At 49.3% G+C, this 24,293-nt stretch overlaps 1 protein-coding gene across 6 annotated transcripts in view; it reads left to right on the top strand.

The window, feature by feature from the left end:
• Window positions 1-24,293, top strand: part of LOC146346460 (casein kinase II subunit alpha-like) — a 32,192-nt gene continuing 7,899 nt past the window's right edge. The window contains exons 1-8 of one of the 6 annotated variants that reach the window (XM_084848489.1): window positions 1-189; window positions 2,223-2,291; window positions 3,739-3,981; window positions 15,608-15,743; window positions 16,494-16,605; window positions 19,932-20,033; window positions 22,259-22,309; window positions 23,462-23,521. In XM_084848489.1, coding sequence (XP_084704615.1) covers window positions 15,643-15,743; window positions 16,494-16,605; window positions 19,932-20,033; window positions 22,259-22,309; window positions 23,462-23,521 — 426 coding nt within the window. In that variant the 5' untranslated portion in view covers window positions 1-189; window positions 2,223-2,291; window positions 3,739-3,981; window positions 15,608-15,642. Of the gene's footprint in view, window positions 190-2,222; window positions 2,292-3,738; window positions 3,982-11,835; window positions 11,931-15,607; window positions 15,744-16,493; window positions 16,606-19,931; window positions 20,034-22,258; window positions 22,310-23,461; window positions 23,522-24,293 lie in introns of those variants that run through there. The other 5 variants (XM_084848492.1, XM_084848488.1, XM_084848490.1 and 2 more) reach the window with 5 other exon arrangements.

A 24,293-nucleotide genomic window follows, 5' to 3' on the forward strand; every position in this document is an offset into this window, starting at 1 on the left:
GCCGGGGGAGGCGTCGGCAGCCCCTGCTGCTCCCCTCTTTCCCTCGCCGCCGCCGCCGCCGCCGCCGCCATATTGTCACCCCCAGCGGACCGGGGAGAGGCCACCCAGCCCCCGCCCCTCCCACAAGGAGCGGACCCGAGAGACAGCAGCTCGTCCCTGCCGCCGCCGCCGCCTCAGCGGCCTGGCGAGGTAAAGGCCGATGCGGCGCGGGGTGGGGAGAGGGGAGGAATATTGGGCCTGCGCCCCCCTCCCGACGCCAGGCCGCTGTAAAGGGGGCGGGAGGAGCCCCCCTCTGTGGGCTGCGGTGGGGGGAGGGCCCTAGGAGGGCCAGAGTGAATTCCGGGAGGGTCTGTTCAGCGGGTTAATGGAGGGGGGGCTATGCTGGGGGGGCTCCCGTTTTCTGCGGGGCTGTGAAGAACCTGTGGGAAGAGGTGGGGGCTCTTTCAGCGGGGTGTGGGTGAGTGAGAAAGCGGAGTTTTGTGCTCTATGGGGGGTCTTTGGAGGAAAGGGGGAGGCTGGAGGCGGGGAGAGACCGATCCTCCTGTGTGCCTTTGGGGATGGGGCCCAGGTCTTGGGGTCCCTGTTCCCTGGGAATCTATGGAGCTGTATGCGTGATGGGGAGCGGCCCTGCCTTGCCTTGCCTTGCCTGTCATTTCTGTCTCCCTCTCCCTGCCATTAGAAATCAATTATTCTCCCCCACGGCAAGTAGGATTGGGTTCCTGCCACTGAAATGGTGTTACAGGCCCTACCAGGCTGTGCATTACGTTCACTCCTGCGTTGTTGTAGCCCGCAGGTTGATGGGCACGCTGTGGGCATTGCTGTATTTTCACAGGGCATCTTTGGGACATGCCACTCCACTGGCGTTCACAGCTCCTCTGCCTCCCCCCGCCCCCGCCATCTCTGCTGGTTGTGACTAAAATGATCCATCCCTAGCAAGTGGTTTGAACATCCAAAAGGCCTTCTGTAATCCTGCATTAAAACAATTAACAGATTTTGAGACCAAACATGCACATTCTGCAACTGGAATAAATAATGCCTATTGACATAAAACTGTTTCATTTGTGTATAGTCTAAAGTCACAGGCACTTTCTTTAAATCATCTGTTTAAGATAATGGGAGGAACAATGTGACTCCCAAATTTTCTTGTGAAGGTGTGCATAGCAGACTTAGAATATTCATTTAAACTTGGGTTGTACAACTTGGCCCACTAAACTCAAGCCCAGGTCCCCAGCTATGTACGGTGGCCCATCAGGGACTTCGTAATCCTCCTGTTTTTGCTGCAAAAACAGGGGACGACAGACAAGCACCTAAGAGGCTGCAACAAGTTATGCTGGCCTGCTGTAGGCTATACGTACTTGTAAAAGCTTTAGCTTTTTATTATTTGGTGAGTATTTCATTAATAGAGAAGTGACTCATAAGTTTTAGAAAAATATTTTTGCTAGGCTATAACTTCTGTAGCTGGCAAGAAAATAGACGAAGAACTTGTATCCATTGATGTTCTATCTGTGCACCTCTTCTGTGGGATTCACCTGAACAGATGAAGCTGATTTATACTGAATTGGACCATTGTTCCATCTAGCCAACTGGCAGCAGAGTCTGGAGCTTCTTGGGCATTGGCCTTTCCCAACCTTGCCACTGGAGATCCTCTTAGCAAAGATGCCAGGGATTGAACCCAGGACTTTCTGCATGCAAAGTCGGTGCTCCACCACTGAACTGTGGCCTTTCCTTGATGGTCCAGTCCACCTTCCAGCTGTTTTGGACTTCAACTCCCATCAGGCCTGGCCAGCATGGCCAGTGGTTTGGAATGCTGGGAGTTGTAGTCCAAAACATTTGGAAGGCACCATATTGGGGAAGGCTGGTTTACACCCTGCTCTTTGCAAAGTCTTCCATTTTGATTTCATGCATGGGAAGATAGATAAGCAAGACTTGCCAGTAGTGTAGGTAGGGAGAGTTTTATTGTCTTTTATTTTTTTAGTTTTATTTATTGCATCTCGATACCATCCAATAGCCAAAGTGTTCTGGGCAGTTCACAAAAATTAAAACACAAAAATAATGATAAAACATAATATAAAATCTTTAAAACTTTAAAACAGGAAAAACCAATGTAAAAACCAATGTAAAAGCCAGCAGCAATGTAAAGATTTCAAAACACAGTAACACATTTAAAAACAAAACTGAAGGACTGAAAAGCAAAAATATGGACTGTTTCATGTTATCTGTAGCACTTTGGGCTGTCAAGATATTGGAGATCTCCCTCCCATGGGCCACTAGAGATCCACCAGGGCACTAAGGTATGGAAGAAGGTTAAGCTGACTTGAGTCTTGCTTGGTGGTCTACCTCTCTCTTTCAAAATAGAATCTGCATGATCCACTGATGTGTTTTAGATTTATGAGAGTCCGCTGAGGGTGTCTGAACTATTCAGGCATAACTAATCTGTAGTAAGTGATCCTGAATATGCACTCTTGCTTAATATTGTAAAGATGGCTTCCTGGGTCAGACCAGGATCCAGCATTCTTTGCCAAAATCAACCCCAGCAACCAGCAGTTCTGCTCCCCCCTCCTCCAATTCAGCCAGTGGTCATCCAGTAGATTCTATCTAAATTCTTCCCACCTGGTTAGTGCTGCTCAGTAGAAGATATCGTTTTCTAAGTGGGTTTGATTATTTGATTTTAAATCTGACACTGATGTTTACTGTATTTCTTCTCACAACACATAGTTAAAATTGTGGAATTAACTTCTATAAGATGTGGTGTTAGCCACCAACTTGGATGGCTTTAAAAGGGGGTTAGACAAATTCCTGAAGGAGGAGGCTATCAATGGCTACTAGTTCTAATGGCTCTATGCTACCTCCAGCATCAGAGGCAGTATGCTTCATACAGCAATTGCTGGGGAACATGGGCAGGAGGGTGCTGTTGCGCTCATGTCCTGCTTGTGGTTTCCTGGTCGCCAGCTGGTTGGCCACTGTGTGAACAGAACACTGGACTACATAGACCCTTGGTCTGATCCAGCATGGATGTTCTTATGTAGGTTCTGGCCAGGAGATTTGGAAAAGGTCCGGTATCAGAGGCAGTATGCCTCTTAATACCTGTTACTGGGGAAGATGAGAAAGAGGGTGCTGTTGCACTTTTGTCCTGCCTGTGGACTTCCTAGAGGCATCTCATGTCCTGCTTGTGCATTTCCCTCAGGCAGCTGGTTGGCCACTGTGGGACCAGAATGTTGGTCTAGAGAGGCCTGTGGTCTGGTCAGCATAGAATCATAGAATGGTAGGGTTGGAAGGGGCCAATAAGACCATCGAGTCCAACCCCCTGCTCAGTGCAGGAATCTAAATCTAAGCATGACTCTCCTTATGTATGTACGTTGCAGTATTCCCCAACCTGGCGCCCTGAAGAGGTGTTGGATTATTAACTCTGATCATCCCCAGCCAGCCATAGTTTTAACATGCATGGGGAAACCAGGTTGGGGAAGGCTGCCTTAGCCTACAAGGGAAATGTATTTCAGGAAAGCTTTTGTACTTCTGGGTTAGCTGCTGAGATTTTGTTCGTACTATTTTGGTTCATGACTGACTGCTAGCCAGTCATTAATGATGCATTCAACTTTTTCATTATCGCTTTTATTGTTGTATAAGGTCGCAAGCAGCTGCGAGACACGTGTGCTAAGCATGCAGGGTACAAGTATAAAAATAAATATTGGAGAAGGGGGAGATAAAGATGAACTACAGAAATATTTGCTGTTCTTTCAGGGACAAGGCAATGCTGTGAACGAATGCCGAGCTATTGGGAAGCCCCTTTGCGTTTTCTCCCATTGTGCTGAATGGACACCTGCTGACAGCGTGGGAGCACCTTAACGGACCTCCTGGGTGCTCCCTGGCCAGTGTTTCCCCCACCCCACCCTCTCCCTGCCTGGAATGCTGTACGTGCCTTGCTCTGCCTCTCGCGGGACGGCTCCCAGTAGCTGTGGGGCTACAAATTAACCAAGGCTCAAGGTAGTAATCTTTGATGCTGAGTAACATGAACTCTATGTCAATGACCTGAGTTGTCAGCCCTCTTCTCAGAGTGAGAGAGAGCGAGAGTGCGCACACCTGAGACCTGTGTCAACTAAGCTTGGGTGCCGATGTGAACAGGCAGCTTACCTTGTGTTTGCATCCTGTGTATTACAATCCCTCCTGCATGCCATGGGTTTGAACTTTCCTGTGGCATCTGGCTGGCCTCTGTCAAAGATGGAATGCTAAAGAGGAGGGGTGATGGCTCAGTGGCAGAGCCCCTGCTTTCATGCAGAAGGTCCCAGGTTCGATCCCTGGCATCCCCAGGCAGGGCTGGGAAAAAACTCCTGCCTGAAACCCCGGAGAGCCGTTGCTGCCCATCAGTGTCAACAGTACTGGGCTAGACGGTCTTATGGTCTGACTCAGTATTAGGCAGCTTCCTATGTTCTCATGACAGCTGCTCCCCAGGTCATGCATTCAGAAGGGACATGCTGCATACTGTCCTGTTTGAAGGGCCTACATGCATCTTGCTACTGTCGCCAGCCACTGTGATTGCCCACCACTTGGTGCGTGTACACCGAGAAGTAGAGGTGTCCAGCCACATGAAATGCAGTTGTGTACCACATGTGTACAGATGTATGGCTCAAGAATTTAGAAATAAGTGATGTGTAGTGAGTTGACTTAACCATACATGAGCCTGGTGTAGGGCTTGCCTCGACGTCCTCTTGTATTCTTAAACACACAGAACCCTGTCTATACAGAACTCAGATAACATATTAAAAAGCATTCTGCTGTAGACATGATCAGAAGTGCAGGTTGTCAACAAATTCAGACATCCACAGTATGCAAATATGGATGCTATGTTTGCATAACCTTTCCTGGTTATGTTCTGCCTGAATGCTGACTTTAAATATTTTGGCCTTGGATTATTTCTGCCAGTGGAGAAGGGAGAGGAACTGAAAGTCTTTCCTTCTCATCGTGGCCACTGGAAGCTTTACTCAAACCTCCCATTCGCTCAGGATTGCAGTAGGTGCTGTCTGAATGTGCGTGTTTGTGCTTTCTCTTGCAACAATGAGGACTGGAAATTTGATTTTTAAATTAAAGCTGAGATTTTCAGCACCCCAAATTCTGCTCCAGAGCCTGAGCTGTGCCGAGTATATTCAGCTCCTGCAGTGACAGTTGATGAGTACCCACGTGCTTGATTGTGTGGGATACCAATCTAACCAGTGCTTCACCTGACCTTTGTCAATCCTGGATATACTTGCTTCTTCCTTTATGTACCTGTGTCTGATGATGGTGATGATGATGATGATTTATTACATTTCAATACAGCTCAATAGCCGGAGCTCTCTGGGCAGTTTACAAAGATTAAAAACATTAAAATTATAATATACAGAGATTAAAAAACAATTAGAAGCCAGTACAGTTTCATAGGGGCAAGATCTATGTAGATGTTGCAACAGATCATTTGCTTCATAAGTCAACCCCTGTGTCTGGCCCCCCCACTCCAATACATACACTGATGCTTGGAGGGGGAAGCAAGACAATGCTTGCAGATGCTGCTGCCAGTGCTGAAATGTCTAGTGGCCATGCCTCCAACCTCTGGTTGAACATGCAAGCAAGTGTGGTCTCCCTGCCCACATTCCGTGAACATGTGAACAGCTCTTTTGTTTCCACAGCATATTTATCTTGTATGGAGTTAGCAGGAAAAATGGGGAGGGAATATGAACCAGCTTTCCTTCATAACTGGGTGCAATACTTCAGTGGCATCCTAGCCTAGAGAGAATTGAACTGCTTCCCCTTCAAAGACTGGCCATTTCTTTTCCTTTCTCCTAATTCTTGATGGGGCAGCAGGAGCTGTGTAGGCTGGGCTTGCAAGCACACCAGTGTAGGCTTTGGGCTTTCTTGGATCTTCAAGAGAAACCAAACATGTAAGAACTTGCTCTGTAGGGAACAGTGGGGGTGGGGGGAGTGGGACCAAGTAAATGGGATTTTAATTGTTGTGCCCCAGAAAGGGTGTGGAGGGCGATGCTGTGGCCCTGCAGAGAGGGCAGATTTTGATTCTCTATGTCACCTGAGCACAGAACAGAATATTTTACTGGTAGTGGGTGCTTGTCACTTGCAAAGCTGAAGGCTATGCTGAAAGCTTTCCCTAGGAGTTAAACCACCCCTGACAGCTGGCTTGGATATCTCTAGCTCTGCTCGATGGCCACAAAATAAGTAGATGAGAGATGGTGATCCTTTACAGCTCTAAAATTCAGTGTGGCCATAAGTGAAATACCTACAAATGTAGGCTTTTGCCTACACGATTTTAGATCTGTTTGCAAGCTTTGGGTGTTGATTTGCATCCAGCTCTGTGTACCTTGCTGTGTCCTGTGGGACTATGGCAATAAGAATTTGACACATAGTTGTGGGGAGTGGTGTATGTGATTTTCATGGGTAAAATATTTAAGCTGCTCATATTAGGACTCCAAGCAGGGCTGTCTGTGGCTGCTGCAGGTGGAGGAAGATCTGAGGCTTGAGAGGATATCTTTGACCTGTGAGTTACCCAGGGCTGCAGCTTCCAAGTGAAAGGAAACCTTGGCGCTGACAATCTCTGCTTGATCAGTGTTGCGCTCATTTGCCAGTCAGCAGAGGGCAGTCAGAGATATGAGTGGCCTGGCTCAGTTTCCTTGCCGTGCTTTCAGGGTTCCATTTTTTTGTCCGGAATGGGTTGATGTCCCAAGGGATGGAGGCTGCAGAGAGCCTTGTTCTTCTTAGTACATAAATATCCAGATCCTTAGGTAGCTACATTGGTCTGTAACAGCAGAACTCTTTTCCTGTCGTAATCCATCAGTGAAGTGCCAGCATAGCCTTTGGCTTAGAAATAAATGGATTGCTTCGTTGTTTTTAGGAAGTGATTCTGAAAAGGTAGAATGTTGCTGAGAAATGGAAGGAAGGATATCGATCTTAGCTGAGGCCACCGATAGCCTTTAAGGGCATCGGAAGAGCTCGATCAACCCAAGCTGGATCCATCTGTTCCCCAGCTTCCTGATTCCTGTGGAGGCCATTCAGCTGCCTCTGGGATGCCAGTCACAAGGGCATGAAAGCTACACTCCCCATCCCTACCATTGTGCTGTGCTTTCCTTTTGAGGTGCTCTTAGTGCCTCAGAAGTGTGGCATGTTAGTGATGAGCTCAAGATGCCTCCCGCGTTTGGAGCTGAGGAGCGGAGCAGTAGATAGTCCTTGACCTTGTTTTTGGAGGTCTGTGGCAATGGGACCTGCTCTGGGGGGGGGGGGGGGCAGGATCCCGGTAACTACAAAGTTTTGATTGTGATTGAGGCCAGCTAAAATGTGTGGACCCCTGGCTTTGTGAACTGTTCCTGTGTGGGGAATATTGGGGAATAGGCATTATTGCAATGATCAGGATCTAGTTGATTGACATTGCTGGGGAGAAATCGTCCCCTCAGCTCAGTTTGGGAGGTGACCCTGGACCGTTTTTTTACCTTTCTGTCTTGTGTGGAGCCTGGCTGTCTCACTTGAGCCATTTACAAGGGTTGTCCTTTCTGGTGACCTGCCTGGCTTGCTCTCTTCTTCCTGGATGTTTGGATGGATCTCTTGGCCTTCGGTATTCAAAATCTAGAGACACATGAACTCACACATCTTGGAAACCAGGCAACTGGGAAAGGCGAACTTTCTTATTTAGGGCCTTCTTTCCCAACCACTGTAACCTGAAACAGGGTACCCTTAAAGTTTCCCCCCTTTAAATGAAGGCTGAGATCTCCATAAGTCTAACAAGAACCCAGTGTATAGGCAAGGGACCACCCACACCCTCCCTCTGGTCTGGGATCCAGAATTAGCTGAGTTATTGACATGTAAGGAAGGATCTCTGTAGATGCTCACTTGTGGTGCTTTACATCTTCATCAAACCAGGAGTGGGACCCTTCTTTTGAGACTGCTGCCTTCAGAGGCACATTTGGTAGCTGCCTGAGAAAGGGTCTTTTCAGTGGCTGCTCCCAGGCTATGGAATTCCCTCCCAAGGGAGGCTAGGTTGGCTCCCTTTTTGATGTCTGTTAAGACTATTGCAATGTACTTTACATGGGGCTGTCCTTGAAGATGACGCCGAAGTTGCAGCTAGTGCAAAATGCACCAGCTAGACTGCTGACCGGAACACGTCATAAAAATCATATAACACCCATTTTAAAGGAATTGCACTGGCTGCCAGTATGCTTCCGGTTGGAATTCAAGGTTTTGGTGATGACATTTAAGCCCTAAGCAGCCAGGGACCTTGATATTTGAGGGAGTGCCTCTCCCTATATATGTCTGCCCAAGAACTGAGATCTGTTGGAGGGGCCCTCCTCTGCGTCCCACCAGTACGAGACATACACTATGGTGGGACATGAGAGAGGGCCTTCTCTGCTGTGGCATCCCGTTTGCGGAATGCCCTCCCCTTGGAGGCCCGATTGACGCGGACATTGGTCTCGTTTCAGCACCAAGTAAAAACATGGCTTTTTATGAAAGCCTTTGAGGGCTAAATGCATTCCCTAGCACATTGGTTTAACTGTTTTAATTGGTTAAATTGTTTTTAACCAATTGGATTGGTTTAATTGTTTTAGATTTTAACTGGTATTAGCTTATTTGATATGTTTTTAGGTGTTTAAATTATTTATTGTTTTATACTGTTTAAATTGATTTTGTCTGTACGCCGCCCTGAGAACTTAATGATATAGGGTGGGATAGAAATGTTTTAAATTAAATTAAATAATAATAAATAAAATGTCTTGCCGGCAGGCAAAGACAGCTTTATTTAAGAAGCCTTTTAACCTATAAGTTGGTCTGGTGGGTTGCGTGCTGTTTATAATATTTTTCTGTAATTGCTATGTTTTTATTGCATTTTAATGTATTGTTTTAATTTTAATTGGTTCTATAAGCCATCTTGAGTGCCATTTTTTGGTAGGAACGCAGGGTACAAAATAAATAAGCAGCAGGGGGCCATCTTGTGCTTCAAAGGCTGTGCTTGGCTTCTCTCTGGGAAACTCTTGCTTCATATGTAACACTGCTCCAGGGCTGGCTAGCTGGATCTCAGGCTCCTGGTCCCTCTGAGATTTAAAGATCTGATCCTGGCACTTGATGATTTAGAGATTTTCTTCCAGCCCCATCTCTCTGTCAGGGAGGAGGGGTGGTGCCTAAAATGTCATAGTGGCTCCTTGAAATCTTAGGACTTCGCACTTTGAGATGTGTTCCCAGCCCCTTAGTTTGCTCCCTTTATGGGTAATGTAGTACAGTTTGCTTTGTCCTGGTGCGTCTCAAGGCTTCATAGCACTCAGGAGTGGGTGTGGATCGTGATGGCCTTGGCTTAGTCTGCACTGTAAGCCAAGCCATGTGTGAAACAGGGGCATCTTGGTGATTGTTTGAACCAGCTGCAGGGAGTTCTGGCCATGATCTGAATTGTTTTCCCAACCTAAATGGCCTCCTTTCCCTGTCTGCTATTAGCCTGGTGGGTGGGAGAAATACTGGCATGATGGTACAGGGACATGGTTTTCTTCCAGTAATTGCAGTTTGGGTGGGGGCAGTTCAGATGCAGTCAATTGCATGGCATGGGGTGGGGGGCAGAATTATGATCCCTTCCCCCAGCACCACCACTCTGATCAAAACCTGAGCCTTCACCTGAGCTTTAAATTTGGGGAAATGGAGGTGGGGGTGGGGAATCATTGGTAGAGCATGGATTCTCCCCCCTCCCCCATGTGTGGTTTAGCCCTGAGGGCATACATCTGTGTGTAGGTTTGACCTCTTCAGACTGCTGCAGGTAAGGGCTGCATGACTTCTCATACCAATAAATAAATGAATTCCTTTACACAGAAAAGTAGGAGATGACTGGATTAGAGTGCTTCTCCCTGCTGTGTTAGTTTTCTGCATGCAGGGCTGCTGCTGCTACTGTATGGAGAGGCTTCAAGCAGTCAGGCCCCCGCCTCCCTGAAGTGGTACAGCTCAGACTCACAGGTGGGCCACCTCTGTGAGGCTCCTGCCTAGCCCTTTCATCAGGAGTGCTCTGACTGCTGGCACTGGCTGAGAGGAGGCCTGCTACTGCTCCGCCGCTTGAGAAATCCTTCCCCTCCTGCTCCGTCCTCAGCCTAATGAGGAGCTGGGAGGAGACTATTCCCAGCTTTGTGTGTGTGCGCGCGCTGCTGCTGCAGAGGCAGAGGAAATGCTCTTCAGAGGCGCCTCTTAGCTGGCTTCCTTTGAGCCAAAGAGCCCTCCACTTCCTTTTCTCCTGGGCCGAGCTGTGAAGCTGCATGTTGAAGCCTCCTTTAGGGAGGATGCTGCTTCCACCCAGGCAGCACTGAGAGCTGTAGCTACCCCCTTGCTGGCTTTATCCAGTGTGATACAAATTTGGCTCTCCAGCTCTTGAGACTCCAGGCTTCATTCAAGAGGCTCATCCCTGGTTGCCTATGGGCAACCTCATGGCTGAACTGGATGAAAGGAGCCGCACCGGAGGGCTTGTTGTGGAGCTGGATGAGAAGGCAAGCAGGGGCGTGTGGAAATGGAGGCAAAACCAGGGTGGACTTTCCCGGCTGCGTCCTGAAGTTTGGAGGAAGCACTGCTTGGCCATTGAGTGTACCGTTATCTTTGGGGTGTTCCTGGCAAGCTTTATGTAGTGCAAGGCTCTGGGAGCAGGGCTGACCCCAAGACCATGTCCCACTTGGATGGTCCTGGCTGGCGAATGTGCCTCTGGGCCTGGCCTCACTCGGATCACCATCGTTGACATGGGTGCCTGTTCTCCCTTCTGAGCATCGTGGGCAGTGGCTGCTGCTCTGGTTGTAGTGAGCTTTTTTGTGCTTTTCTAACAAGGACAATTTTATAGAGGATGGAGCATAGGAAGTTGGCTGCCTTATACTGAGCAAGTTGGTCCATCTTGCTCACTGTTATCGATGCCTGGGGTGGGCAACTTATAGCCCTCCAGATGTTTTGGCCTACATCTTCCATCATACCTCACCATTGGCTATGTGGCTAGAGCTCATGGGAGTTTTAGGCCAAAACATTTGGAGGGCCACAAATCACTCACCCCCCGATCGATGCTGAGCTGACTTGCAGAAGCTCCCCAGGGTTTCAGGCAGGGATTCTTTCCCTGTCCTACCTGGAGAAGGAGGATCCTGAGGAGGGCCTGAGCTCATTGGTAGAGCACCAGCTTTGCACAAAAAAGGTCTTAGGTCTGATCTTTGGCCTCACTCGTAGGGCTGGAAAAACTCCTGCCTGAAACCCCAGAGTGCCACGGCTGCCAATCAGTGTCAACAATACTGAGCTAGATGAGCCAATGGTCTGACTCGGTATAAGGCAGCTTCTGCTGTTCCTGATCCACCTGGAATACCTCCCAGGTGGGAAAATGGGGCTTGATTCCACTTGCTACCCAATTTCTTAGGGTTGTTTTTCTGAATTCTGATGCCCTTGGTAGTAATCCTCCTCCTGAAGTTTCTCTTGCTGTCAGTGTCACGCTTCCTCTCATTTGTTGTGGCCCAGCGCTCAGGTCAGTGTGCCCAGCATGACCTCACCCAACATTTTTACAAACCAAGCCAGCTGAACTGTACTGTGTGGGCTGAAGGCATGAATCTGCTTGCTTTCTTCATGTTTGTAAACTGATCGGCTGTCTGTCCTCTGTTTTTTAAGACCTTGGGAACCACTGGGACTGGTTGCTACTGTAGAAAGTGTTGTGCATGAGCCAAATGGAAACATAGAGATGTGTACTTGAAATGTGATCTACTCATTTGCCGCCTTGAGCACTAATTTTAGTGGGGAGGTGGGATATAAATTTAATAAATAAATAAGTGCATGATACAATACTGCTGTGCCATCAGATCTCTATCTAACTTCTCACCTACCCAGGCTGGCTAAATGCAGATGAAGCTGCCATCTAGAGCAGCAGACCCTTGGTCCAGCACTGTCTTCCACTGCCAGGCTGTGGCTCTCTCCGGCCTCAGGCAAGAGGCATTTCCTAACCCTACTAATTGAGAGCCCTTTAACTGGGGCTGGGGGTGTTGGGGATTGAGTCAGACTCTTGATCCATCTAGCCCAGTAATGCTGACACTGACTGGCATCAGCTCTCCAGGGTTTCAGGATGTTTTCCAGCCCTACCCGGAGATGCCAGGGATCAAATCTGGGACCGTCTGCATGCAAAGCAGGGGCTCTACAACTGAGTCACAGCCCCTCCCTTCAGCTCACTGCACCTCAAAAGGATATTGTAGAGCTAGAAAAGGTGCATAAAAGGGCAACCCATATGATCAAAGGGCTGAAACAACTCTTTTATGAGGAAAGATTACAACAGCTCTTGCTTTTTAGCTTAGAAAAAAGATGAGTAAGGGGAGATGTGATAGAAGTGTACAAAATTATGCATGGTGTGGAGAAAGTGGATAGGGAGAGGTTTTTTATCCCCTTCTCATGATACTAGAACCCAGGGTCATCCCATGAAGCTGAATGGTGGGAGATTCAGGACAGATAAAAATAAATACTACTTCACACAGTGCATGGTTAAACTGGAATTTTCTACCATGAGATGTAGTGATGGCCACCAACTTGGATGGTTTATATTGGACAATTTCATGGCGGATAAGGCTATTGTTGGCTCCTAGTCATGATGGCTATATATTATCCGCAGTATCGGATGCAATTGCTGGGGAACACAGGTGGTAGCGGCGGGTGCTCTTGTGGCCTTTCTGCAGGCATCTGGCTGGCTCCTGTGGAAACAGGGTGCTGGGCTAGGTGGCCCTTTGCTCTGATCCAGCACAGCTCTTCTTATGCTCCTCCTTTTCCTGGCTGGCGATGCGGATGATCTGCAGAATGGGTATGTTTCCAAACTCTCCAGTAGACTTAGATTAGCAGAGTCTGGCGCAGGTGCTAGTAGCGGAGGGGAGATGGCTTTGTCGCTGCGTCAGCATCCCACTGTTTGTTTTCTGAGTATGAACCCTGACCTGACTAGTTAACGCCTCAGAAATGCTATAAAGTGCCCAGCTGTTATGTGTAATAATTTCAAATGAGCATTTCGTTATACAATAAGATAAATTTCAGTTGTGTTTGGTGCAACACAATAAGTCCATAAACAGAAATGGGGAGGATGCTTTTAAACCTGAACTGAGCTTACAAAATGCACAGAAGGAGATACGTTCTAAGAATACATGGGGACAGGCATCCTGGAGTGTACCTGTTCCATGAATTTTCATCAGATGTTATCTGGTAGTAAACGGAATGCTTCCTCCATTGGAAGCTTAGTCCAGGTTTAATTGTATCCTCCCATTTTTTGTCTTTGTGTATTCTGTTGGACCATGTACAAATGAATTTTATCTTATTGTATAATAAAACAGTCATTTGAAATCATTATACATATCAGTTGGATACTTTATTGCAGGGTGGTGGTGTTTTTGTTTGTTTGTTTGTTTACCAACTGTTGTCTTTCTCTTCATTCTCACTCCAGTTAAGCCATGTGGAGTTTTATCCAACTGGCTGTTGGTGATTGTGGGAAATGGTAGGAGCTGAGGGGCTGCCTGTGCTAGTTCAGTCCTTCCTGGCACGTTGCTGCTCCCATTTCCCCAGAGTTGCCCGCTGGAGGTTGGCTGGAGCTCCTGCAGGGCGCTGACATTGAGAGGTGCTATACATTACAGCGAAGTTCTTGGTTCCGGCAGTCCTTGGTTGTGCCATGTTGCTTCTACTCCCCTCCCCTTGTTCCCTCTTTTATTTCTGGATGGGCCTTGAAGTACCTTTTCCCCTGGTGGAACCAGGTGACATGACTCCATAAAACATTGCCTGGGTTGGGCTGCAGAATTCCCACCAGTTTCCTGTTGAACCTGGAGACCAGGACAGGGTTGGGAAGGCTGCCAAGCCTGTAGCAGGATTGTTAGTGTGTGGGGCTGATGTACATCGCAGCCAGAAAGTGGGCAGGCAGGTAGGCCAGGTGTCCTAACTTGCCCTACTGGCCTGCAGCGTCAGCATTAAGATCAGGCTTGCATCCTGCCTTACTGGGCCTAAGCACCCTTGTCCCACGTGTGCTTCTCTCCCTGCCTGTCCCCAGCAGTATAGGAAAAAAGTGTCCTCTGGAATGACATGGTTGGGCTAGAAAACGTTGCCCAGAGGCAATGAGCAGGCACCCAGAAGACTGATGGTGTTCTCTCGTTCTCTGTAGTCCCTCTTCTGACCCTGGCTGCGTGAGGCCGGGATGGCCATCTTTTCCTCCAGCAGGCATTTGGCTGGGCCTGCAGCTGACTGGTTCAGGAAGGGCACTTCAGGGCTTGCTCTTAATTGCTCTGGAGCTTTGGAAACCAGAGAGCTGGTTTCTGTTGTTGGCTTAATTGGCCTCCGGGGCGGATAGTCTGTGGGTTTGGTGCGAGGAGGAGGGAGTCTTTGTGCTGCTGGGAGCCAAGGCAGCTTTTGGATCAGCAAGCTCCAGCGCGCTCTGTAGGCATCGCTGGGCCTCCTTGGAAGCAAGTCAGCGGCAGCAGCACCAGCACTGGCTGCTTTGTCCCAGCCCTGATGGGGAGCTGCTGACTGGCCCAAACCAGATGTGTCTGAGGGCGAGAGCCTAGCAGACAGTGGAGCTCTTGAGCAGGGGCTGTGTTCCAACAAGAGACGTGCAAGGGCCCCAGCCCGCCAGCCTGCCTGGCCTGATTCAGTAAGGGAAGCGGACAGCTCTCCCTTGTTTTCCATGTTCCAGGGCTGAGCCTGGTTGTGCCTGGTGAGCCTTGCCTCAGGTGAAACCCCAGGAGGGGTTCAGGCGCCAGGAACTCTTAACAGCCCCACTCTGAAATGGCGGGCTGCGGCCCTCTCCCTCATAGCAAGGGCTGTGGCTCAGTGGCAGAGGCCCTGCTTGGCATGCAGAAGGTCCCAGGTTCAGTCCCCAGCGGCATCTCCAGGTAGGGCTGGAAGAAACTGTCTAAAATCCTGGAGAACCACTGCTGCCAGCCAGTGTAGATCAGGCAGGGCTGGATGGGCCAGCGGTTTGACTTTATAGAAGGCAGTGCCTTCTGCCGCCCACCCCCAGTTCCCCCAAATTGGCCCAGCAGTTGGATTGGAGCCCTGCTCCCAAGTCTGTAAAATCCCCAGATCCAAGCAGGCACCAAATCTGGTGAACATTATGACTTCTTGGAAACCTCAGGATGCCACGCTGTTGCTGCTGCTGTCTCTGTCCTCAGTGCAGGCCACTCCGCTAGGTGTGAGTTTGGGGGCATTTGCTCAAAGGCTCAGAAAGCTAAGGGGCAAGGAAGGGACAGGGGGGTGCACAGGTGTGCCTTCTCGTTGCTTATGACATTACCTGGTTTGCATGATCACCACAGCCCACCATGGCTTAAATAAGCCACGGTGGGCTGTGGTTATCATGTGATCCAGCCCTTAGAGTTGCTGGTGCTTCTGTCACAATTTCCTCTCCTTCTGGGCTTACTGTAACCATCCACTCTGTCCTTGCGAGCACTGATAAGCATGAAGAGTAGAAGGAGAAGATGATGACAGAGACGAAGAACCCTATGTGTACCCACTTAAGCGTCTTCTTCCTTGGGGCAGATTTCCTTGGTTCAGGTTTGAGGTTGGCTCTCTTTTCGCCCCCCACTGTTCTCTGTATTTTTGTGCCTGACAAGTTCTGTTCCTGCTCCAGTCCTTTGTGTGTGGTTTTCTTTAGAGCAGTTGAGGTGCTGACCATCACGCTGGGACGGCATGTCGGGCCCGGTGCCAAGTCGAGCGAGGGTCTACGCAGACGTGAACACGCAGAGACCCCGCGAATATTGGGACTACGAGTCGCATGTCGTGGAATGGGGGTAGGATGACTGTGGGTTCTTTAGTTGCGGGATATGTCATCTAAGAGCCCCCTCTCCCCACCGCTTAAACTTCCATTGTGGGAGCACATCTCTTCCTGAGTTCTCTCTCTGTTTTTTTTTTTACTTGGCCAGAGGTTGGTGTGCCACTGCCCCCTGCCCCCTGCTGCAAATGCAACCAGAAGCAGTGTGTTGTGCATAGTGGTGTCTGGAGGGGAGCACAAGGAGAGATGGTTGCTCCCAGAGTGCAAACTGGGAGAGCTAAAAGGGCAGTGGACCAGGACTTGAACTGGCTGTGGCAGCTACTTAATTCTGTGCCTTTGCACCTGCAGGCTGTGGGAAGGCTCTGCAAAAAAAAGGTCTTGTAGGGGGTGAGCACTGTAGGCTGTGGGGGGAGGGGGAGCTGGATCTCTCCTCTCCCCCCCTGGCAAGAAGATGGCAACTACTGTGAGGGATATGTCTGATCAGCAAAGTCCCACATCTGGCCTGTATCCTCATCCCATGTCTCAGAACTGAACTGATCTTCATTGGATTTTTTTGCTGCATATATTGGCTTTTTGGTGAAAGAGCAGAAGAATAATGGAGGAGAAGGAAGGATGGGGCTTGTTCGTCCCTGATGGGCTGTAGTTGCTGGGGAGGGGGGCAAGACCTTAAGACTTCTCACCTCCCTGGAAACGTGAGTGAGAGAGAGGGGCTGGCCTTCAAAGCAGGAGCCTCTAGCAGCCTGATTTATTCTTTCCTGTTCTCCAACAGCAACCAAGATGACTACCAGCTTGTGCGGAAACTCGGCCGTGGCAAATATAGTGAGGTCTTCGAAGCCATCAATATCACCAATAATGAGAAAGTCGTGGTGAAAATCCTCAAGGTGTGTGTGGAAACTGAGCTCTTGAATTCCTGGTCCTTGATCCTTCTTGTGTTGGTCATCTCTTCAGCCAGAGTGGGGACTGGGAGGTCTCTGGTGCCAACCCCCTCCTTGCCGTAAGGTCACTGTCTGGCTGTGGGCAAGCCGCCATTCTCTGAACTTCAGAGACCCTCCCCCGCAATCCATTGTAAAGGTTGCTAAGATAAAGTACGTGAAGTGCTTTTATCACTTGAAATACGTTATTTCAACAGTTACAACTGATCACTGTTGTCCGTGGCAAAGGAAACCTGTATCGGTCGCTGTGTGTGGCTCGTTTATCTGGGCACGGCATGAATCTGTACTCTTGGGGATCTTGGCTTTGTCAAGTTTATCCATCGCAGTTGCAACAGTCAGGGTTGGAATTATGGCAAATGGCCGTGTCTGTTGAAAGCTCAGAAAACAGTGGTGCTCCTGTGTCCAGCTGAGCTCATGACCTTGGGGTTCTTTTATACCAAAGATGAGCTGATGGAGTCAAAAGGCTTCAGGCTTCTCCTTTTGACTCCTTGTATAGCTGGGATCTGTATACAAACAATTGTAAAGCAAAAATTGCAACATCATCATTTTTTTATTAGCAAATATAATGAAAACAAAAAAAAGGTGGGGGAAGCCACAAAACAAAGAAAAAAGGGATAACATGAGATAAAACATATCCATGCACAATAATAATTTACAACAGCATTCATAAGAGAAAGGGGGGAAAGAGGGGGAAAGGATTTGAGGCTTCTATTTCAAATATATACATTAATATAAGCAGTCCATATATCTAAATAAGCATCCATATGAAGTGGATGACTGTAGGAGATACGCTCAAATGTAGCAAGAGCAGTGAGATTTTCAGTCCATTGGGAGAGAGGTGGCGGGTCTTCTTCCTTCCAAGCTTGGAGTATAAGTCTCCTTGCGACTGTAAGGGCTGTCAGTGCCCACCTTTGCCGTCCATCTGTTACTCCCCACATCACAGGGATGTAATTCCAAAGTTATGATCACAGATTTTTCAAGAACAAAATGTATACGAGCAAGGGCTTCCAACCAAAAAGAAGCCACTACAGGACCTGCCTCAGCGAGGCATTGTCCTCATTGCATCGCCAGCATCTGGCAGAGCTAGCCAGCTTCTTCTTAACAAGCCTCAGTGGTGCAGAACACTTTGCTCACTCAAAAGGTGTGCAAGTATTTTGTAGTTTTGATCACCTCCACCCTCACAGCAGCCTCGTCCTGTGGGCTTGTAGCATTGCCGTGTGATGCAGAATATCTTGCCAACATGGGTCCTTGGCTGGGGCTGGGTTTGAACTATGTTAAGGCCTGCTTTGCACTGGGATCTCGCCAGGGTAACACCCCTCCCTCCCTTTGTCCTTGCTGGGCCAAGGTAATTTCAGCTCCTTGAAAAGTGGTGGGTTGGCTGTGGTTTAGGCAGCTTCCCAATAGGGAAAGCAAGGCACTGTGTGGTTTTTCCTGGAGGAGTGGACCCAAGGGCGGCATCTTGAAGCACCTTCAATCTCATGGGAGTGAGCTGGTGGGAAAGAGCAATATTCTGGAATCCATGGTTTGGTAGCTCTTGAGGTGGAAAGCCAGGACCACAGGATTTCACAGTGAGAGGCCTTTCCAGGAAGGCCTTTTGGGCTGTGGTGCCCAGACATGGAGTCAACTCACCAGAGGGGTATGCCTGACTCCCATCACTGCCCACTTTCCAAAGGGCAATAAAAGCAGGGGTTTTCTAGCAAGCTTTTAGACTTGCATAAAGTGGTTACCTCTGTGAATTTTCTCCCCTCCTCCTTACACTTTTGTTCTTATGTACTGTTTGCCGGCCTTTTCATGTTTTGCTAATTGAAAGCTGCCTTGAATGTATTTTGTACAGAGAGGTGGGATATAAATCCTATAAATCAATTAAAGGTGGGAACAATCCTATGTCGTCGTCCCCCCACAGCATCTGGGCAGGACATAGGATAGTTCTGTTTCCTGTCTCCAAGGTAGAAGACAGGAAACTGCGCTCCCCCTTCCGCTTGTAGCTGGTGCAAAGAAAAAAGCACTGACTACCTCTCCACACTCGGAAAATGGAGCGTGGAGATGAGGAAAGCGGGTGTTCCTGGGAGAGGGGAGGAGACCGGGGCAGCTGCAATCTGACGTATTCTATGGCCACCCCAGCCTCCTTCCCCTCTGAGGTGCCACCGCTGGACAGTAGAAATCGCCCATCTAGCAGTAATGCAGGGTGGCTGGAGCTCAGAGGTGAAGATTGCCTCCACTGTCCTCCTGCCCTGCATTGGATACTCGGCAGCCTCTGAATTTGGAGGCTGCTGGCAATCCATGTAGGACTGAGTCCTAAATAACTGTTAGAAGTGCCTTTGAAAATATGGGATGGTATATGTTGCCCAGCTGCACATTGCTTTTTGGCCATAGCACCAAGTGCACCAAAATAAAGAACTTTCTTGCATTCAGTGCGGCTGTTTTCCTGGCAAAGGAGTGATGGGGTCCCAGCAGCAGTCTAGGTGGCTGCTAAACATGTACATGGGTAGATCTGCAGACTAGTTCACCTGTTCCAGAGATGCAGCCTTTTCTGTAGACTCAGGAATTCCCTTCCCAGCAAAGTCCACCTGGCCCCTTTTCTCCTTCCTTTGAGACAGCAAGTGAAACCCATTTTGTTTAACCATGCCTTTGAAAGAAGGTGAGTAGGGGGAATAAATGGCCTTAGGAAGCTATTTGCTGCTTTATATTTCTTAATTGGTCAAATTTTAAATTCTGGCGGGGGGGCAGGGTTATATGTTTGGAATGGATTTTGTTAGCCTCCTTGGGCAACTTTTAGAAAAGTGGGTTCTAAATATGTTAAAATAAAGCTGAATATTCTCATGCACTGAGACTTGACTCAGAAGCTGTCTGAGTGCTGCTGTGTGGCTTCCCACTTTAGTTTCTTAGCTGTAGCTTGGTAGAGCCCCTTTTGATCTTGGGGGACAGGTTGGGTTGATGCTGTAACTGTCACTTCTTACGGATAAGGCCCGTGTCAGCAGCAGACACAGTTTGAGATTGAGATGTGCTCTTAGGGGAAGCAACAGGTGGGACGCTCTGTGCTGAGGGGATGCAAAAGAGAAGCAGGCGAGCAGCTCCCTGCCATGTTTCCCTCCAGGCGTGACGTCTGACTTGAGTCGAGGGCCCCTGGTCAATACAAAGCTGTGCCCTCGGCGATGCTTCTGCTGCCGTTCATGGTTGCTCCTTCACAGCCTGGGCTGGCGGGGGCAGGGGGCAGATTCGGACAAACGGGTCTCCGGATGGTCAGTGGTGACGGTGTGATTCTCTCCTTTTCTCAGCCAGTAAAAAAGAAGAAAATCAAGCGTGAGATTAAGATTCTGGAAAATCTTCGAGGCGGCCCCAATATTATCAGCCTCCTAGACATAGTCAAGGACCCCGTGGTAAGGAACGTGGATCCAACTCTTTTTTCTTTTTTTTTTACAATTTTTTTGTTGAATTTCAGTAATGTTAATAATACAAAATAAAACACAACCAAACCAAATCAAAACTAAAATAAAACTAATTCCATCAGGATTACATCTTCTTACCATGCACTAATATTTTGATGGGTAAACAAAGGTCACAGGTAATTCTTGTCGGTGCTACTAGATATTTTATCAGACGGACTCAGAATTATTCTTCATCTATTTTCTTCCTTATAAGAGCCATAGGGTTTTACAGTGTGAGGGAATCAAATGTTGATGTTCTGTTCTATTCATATATGCGATAAAGTCAAACCATATCGCATAAAATGAATCGTGTTTACTTTGACCCCTGGCCAAAGGGGTCAAATCGTGTTTACTTTGACCCCAACTTATGCGATATTTTTTCCATTATGGCAATTGCCAGACCATGGCACACCAATAATCTAATACCTGGAAGGTGAATCCCTTCCCAAACCTAGCTATTGTGGATCTGGCAGCTGCAAATAAATGAATAATCAGCTCCTTACTGTTTAAATCACTGACCTCCCCTGTATTCAACTGTAATATTGCTAGACCTGGCATATGTGGGATATTTTGGTTTGTGATATGGCCAGTCTCTGCTGCCACTGGCCGCCCAAATGGTTGGACTTCTGCATAGTCCCACCACATATGCCGGTACATTCCTGACTCCCCCTCCAGCACTGAGGAGAAGCTGAGTGTGTCATAAATGAGAATGCCTTGGAGTCAGATACCACCCATGGACTATTTTCAGTGACATCTCTCTAGTTCGAGTCGATATTGATTTATAGGGAGGCTTGTCCCATAATTGTTGTCAGTCATAGTCATCTACTTTAAAGTTTCATTTTGTTTCCCACCAAGTTTTTTGTGGAGTGGTTAAATCAAATGTGGAGTACAGGAACTGTTTATACTGTATATTACAGAAATAAATCCCCCGGATCTCTCCCGAGTTCTCTACCATTAGTTTTTCAAACATAGTTAGGCTTCTAGTGGCCTCATTTTTCACCGTAGGGCAACTCAAAAAGGACCGGAGTTGGCAGCTCAAAAGCCAGGGCAACGTTACGTTGCCCAACTTTTCTTTTAAAGTCTCCATTTTTATTGATTGACCCTCCTCATAAAATTGGGTGGAGCTCTCTTTCTTACCATTCAGCAAAATTATATGTCCTGGCCTTATTACAGAAATTAGGGTGACTTTCCACTGGGAGCAGTGGTGACGTCCCAGGACACAATTTTGCTGCCTGGAGCCAACTCTTTTGGGGTGCCTTGAGAGCAGCATCCATGCCTGTGGCGTGAGGACTGGCCCCGTTTAAATCTGATTCTGAAAAGCAGGGGGAGGTCCCCTGGAATTGGGGCAGAGAAACGCTCTGGGGCAGAGGAACCCTGGGTACCTTCCGAAGAGCAGAGACTGCCTGCCTTAGGCAATGTAGCGGTGCAGGTTCTAGGCCCAGGGTTCTCCCAGGAGGAGCCAAGAGCACCCCAGGCGTACATGGAGTTGTGGCTAGGAAGGGTGTGTCCTCCCTCCTGTCTGACAAGCTGGTGGACTGGGCGGCTGAGGAGAGGTTCCTTTCCCCAAAGCCGATTGCTTGCTGTACATGGGACCGTTTGTGGAGCTCAATGGTCTTGGCATGCAGAGGTGAGCCTTGGGCAGAGTACGGCAGGGCAGATTCCCCATGGGAGTTCTGTGGCCACTTCCTTTGACTCCCAGGATCGTGCAGTGCTACACTGTGGAGCAGGGCCTCTTCTCTTTATTGGAATCCCTATGCCTGCCAATGTGGGTTGCATCTGCAGAGGAAAAGTGCAGGCTCAGGATCACTTAGAACAGATAAAGTGAGCTTTTTCTGTGATCCTGAGTCTACACTCTTCATGGATCTGACCAGTGCCCACCCAGCCCAGCGTTCTTTTCCATCTGGTGCTGTACGGGCTCTCCTGGAAGTTGGCTAGGGGTCTGCCAGGGGACCACTCTCTGCCTTCTGCCTGTCCCTGCCTGCACTTCCGCACCCCATAGATGAGGTGTGGCTTGCAAAGCTGAAGAGGGGGAGAGAAGGAGGGTGCTACCTGTCTTGGCTTTGCCCCAGGGGTGGTGCTCGACATCACGAGTGAGACTACATCTTTGCCATTTTTTGTTTTCTCTCTCCTGCCCTGGAATGCGTGGTGGGGCTGCTGCTGCTTTTGCTGCCCTGCAGTCCCGGACCCCTGCCCTGGTCTTTGAGCATGTCAACAACACAGATTTTAAGGTGAGTGGATGCTGCCAGCTGCGTGCCTGCAGTCCTTCTGGATCCCTCCACTGCAGTGGGGGTGGGGCGGGGGCTTAAAATGGGCCTAGAGCGTAGCAGAAGCTACTAGCTTTAACCTGTATATTCCAGGATGGCTGGAAAGCCTGTCCCTGTCCAGGAATCAGTGTGGTGAAGAGAGTAATAATTTGTTTATTCAAAGCATTTTTATCCTGCCCTTCAGCCAAAAAGGCTCCCAGAGCGGCTTACAAAGTTAAGAAATAAAGCAAGGCTTAAATGCCACTCTGCTGTGAGCTGAATTGGGGGTGGGAGAAAGATTGAGGGGTATCAAATTTAGCTAGTTCCTTTTCCCCAGCCTCTGGGTTGTGTCTTGCTTCTAGCACTTGCTCATGACCAAGCAGTTGTCAGCGCTGTGGGGAGAGGCCCTTGGAAAGCAAATGCAGGCCCAGCCTCTAGCTAAACTGCCTGCCTGCCTGCCTGCCTCCCTCCCTCCCTCCCTTTAATGTAATTTCCACATTAAGGTTCAGAGGCTGCACCAGTGGCCCCTCCGTGGTTTGGCCATGTGTGATGTTCCTTTTCCTAGGCTGCCGTAAGCCTTGCAGGAAGGACCTCTTGAAACAGACAAGCAGGCATTTTGCCCTAGTTTGTCTTCCCTCTTGTCAGCCCTAAGATGTTTTCCTTCTCCCTTCCTGTCAGGGCAGAGAAGCAGATTGATCCCTGTGTTGGGCTGAGGTGGGGTGGCAGTTGCGGAAATGGTTCTGGGGCACGAGAGCAGCGCAGGAGAAGGGAGCAGGAGGGCCCAAATCCTGAATTCCAGGTGGCAGGTTGTGCCCAAGTAGCCGGAGCAGGCAGAAGGCCACCTCCTCCTAGCACTTCGCAGAGGGCAAAGGCCAGGCAGGGCAGGAAGCTTTAACGCGAGCATTGTGGGGACACTGCCTTTGCTCAGTCTTAAACCCTGCAGCCTTGAGCTCCTCACATGGTCCCAGACCTGCATGGGTGGTTGTGAAGACTCACTAGCAAAGGCAGGTGCTCTGCACATGTTCAGAGGCACTCTGTTATTCCAAGGGAGAGCCTTGCTGTTAAAAACAGATGGGCTGAGCCATGGAGTTGTCTCACTAACCACCTTTCTGCATTCCTCTTTCTCTCCTCTCCCAGCAATTGTATCAGACGCTATCAGACTTCGACATCCGATTCTACATGTATGAAATCCTGAAGGTAAGGGATCGAGCCCAGGGGAAGAAGGCAATGGGCTGCTTTGTTGGCTAGCCCCACACAGTGGCTCCTTCTCGGGTGGCAGGACAGGGGAACTGGGGCAAAGCAGAGCAGGCTCTTCCAGCTGAGCAGTCCTCCGTGGCCTGTGTCCCAGGAGGCCCAGATTGGCTCAGGGAGCGGCCAGGAGGGATGTGTGTGCCTGTTTGTTGTGCCCCGTCCTGCACCAGCTTTGCCTGCAGCTAAATGCAGAGCCATAGCTCCATGGAAGAGCACACCATTTGCATGCTGACGGCCCCAGATTTGGCCCTTGACAACCCCAGCTCAGGAGTAATGCGGCTGGGAGAGACCTTCCACCCTAGAGGCCTTGCAGGGCCACTGCAGCCTGAGGGGGCAGTAGGAGTCCGCTGCAGGAGGCGCCTTCGTACCTTTGCAGTATTTGGGGGTCTGTTGCAGAGAGCCCCCTGGCTGCTGGAGCCTCTGTGACGCCAGGCTCAGCAGCCTCTTCACATTGTTCTCCTGCCCTTCCTCCAAGGACCGCAGGGTGGCATGCATGGTCCTCTTTCACCCAGCACCCTTGGATCCCCCCCTACAGCCCTGTGCGTGGGTGAGCGTGAGGGCCTGGCCGAAAGTCACTCAGGAAGCTTCATCACGGCTGAGGGGGACTTGGACATGGGTCTCCCTGGTTCCAGGGCAGCGCTCCAGCTGAAGTGCGGCTGGCCTTGTGCAGGTCCAGCAGGGGGCAGCAAAAGGCTGCTGGCTGCTGAGAAGAGCCTCG

This window comes from Heloderma suspectum, chromosome 4, assembly GCF_057233095.1.
Source record: "Heloderma suspectum isolate Gila_16-S chromosome 4, 16-S_ref, whole genome shotgun sequence".
NCBI lineage: Eukaryota > Metazoa > Chordata > Lepidosauria > Squamata > Helodermatidae > Heloderma > Heloderma suspectum.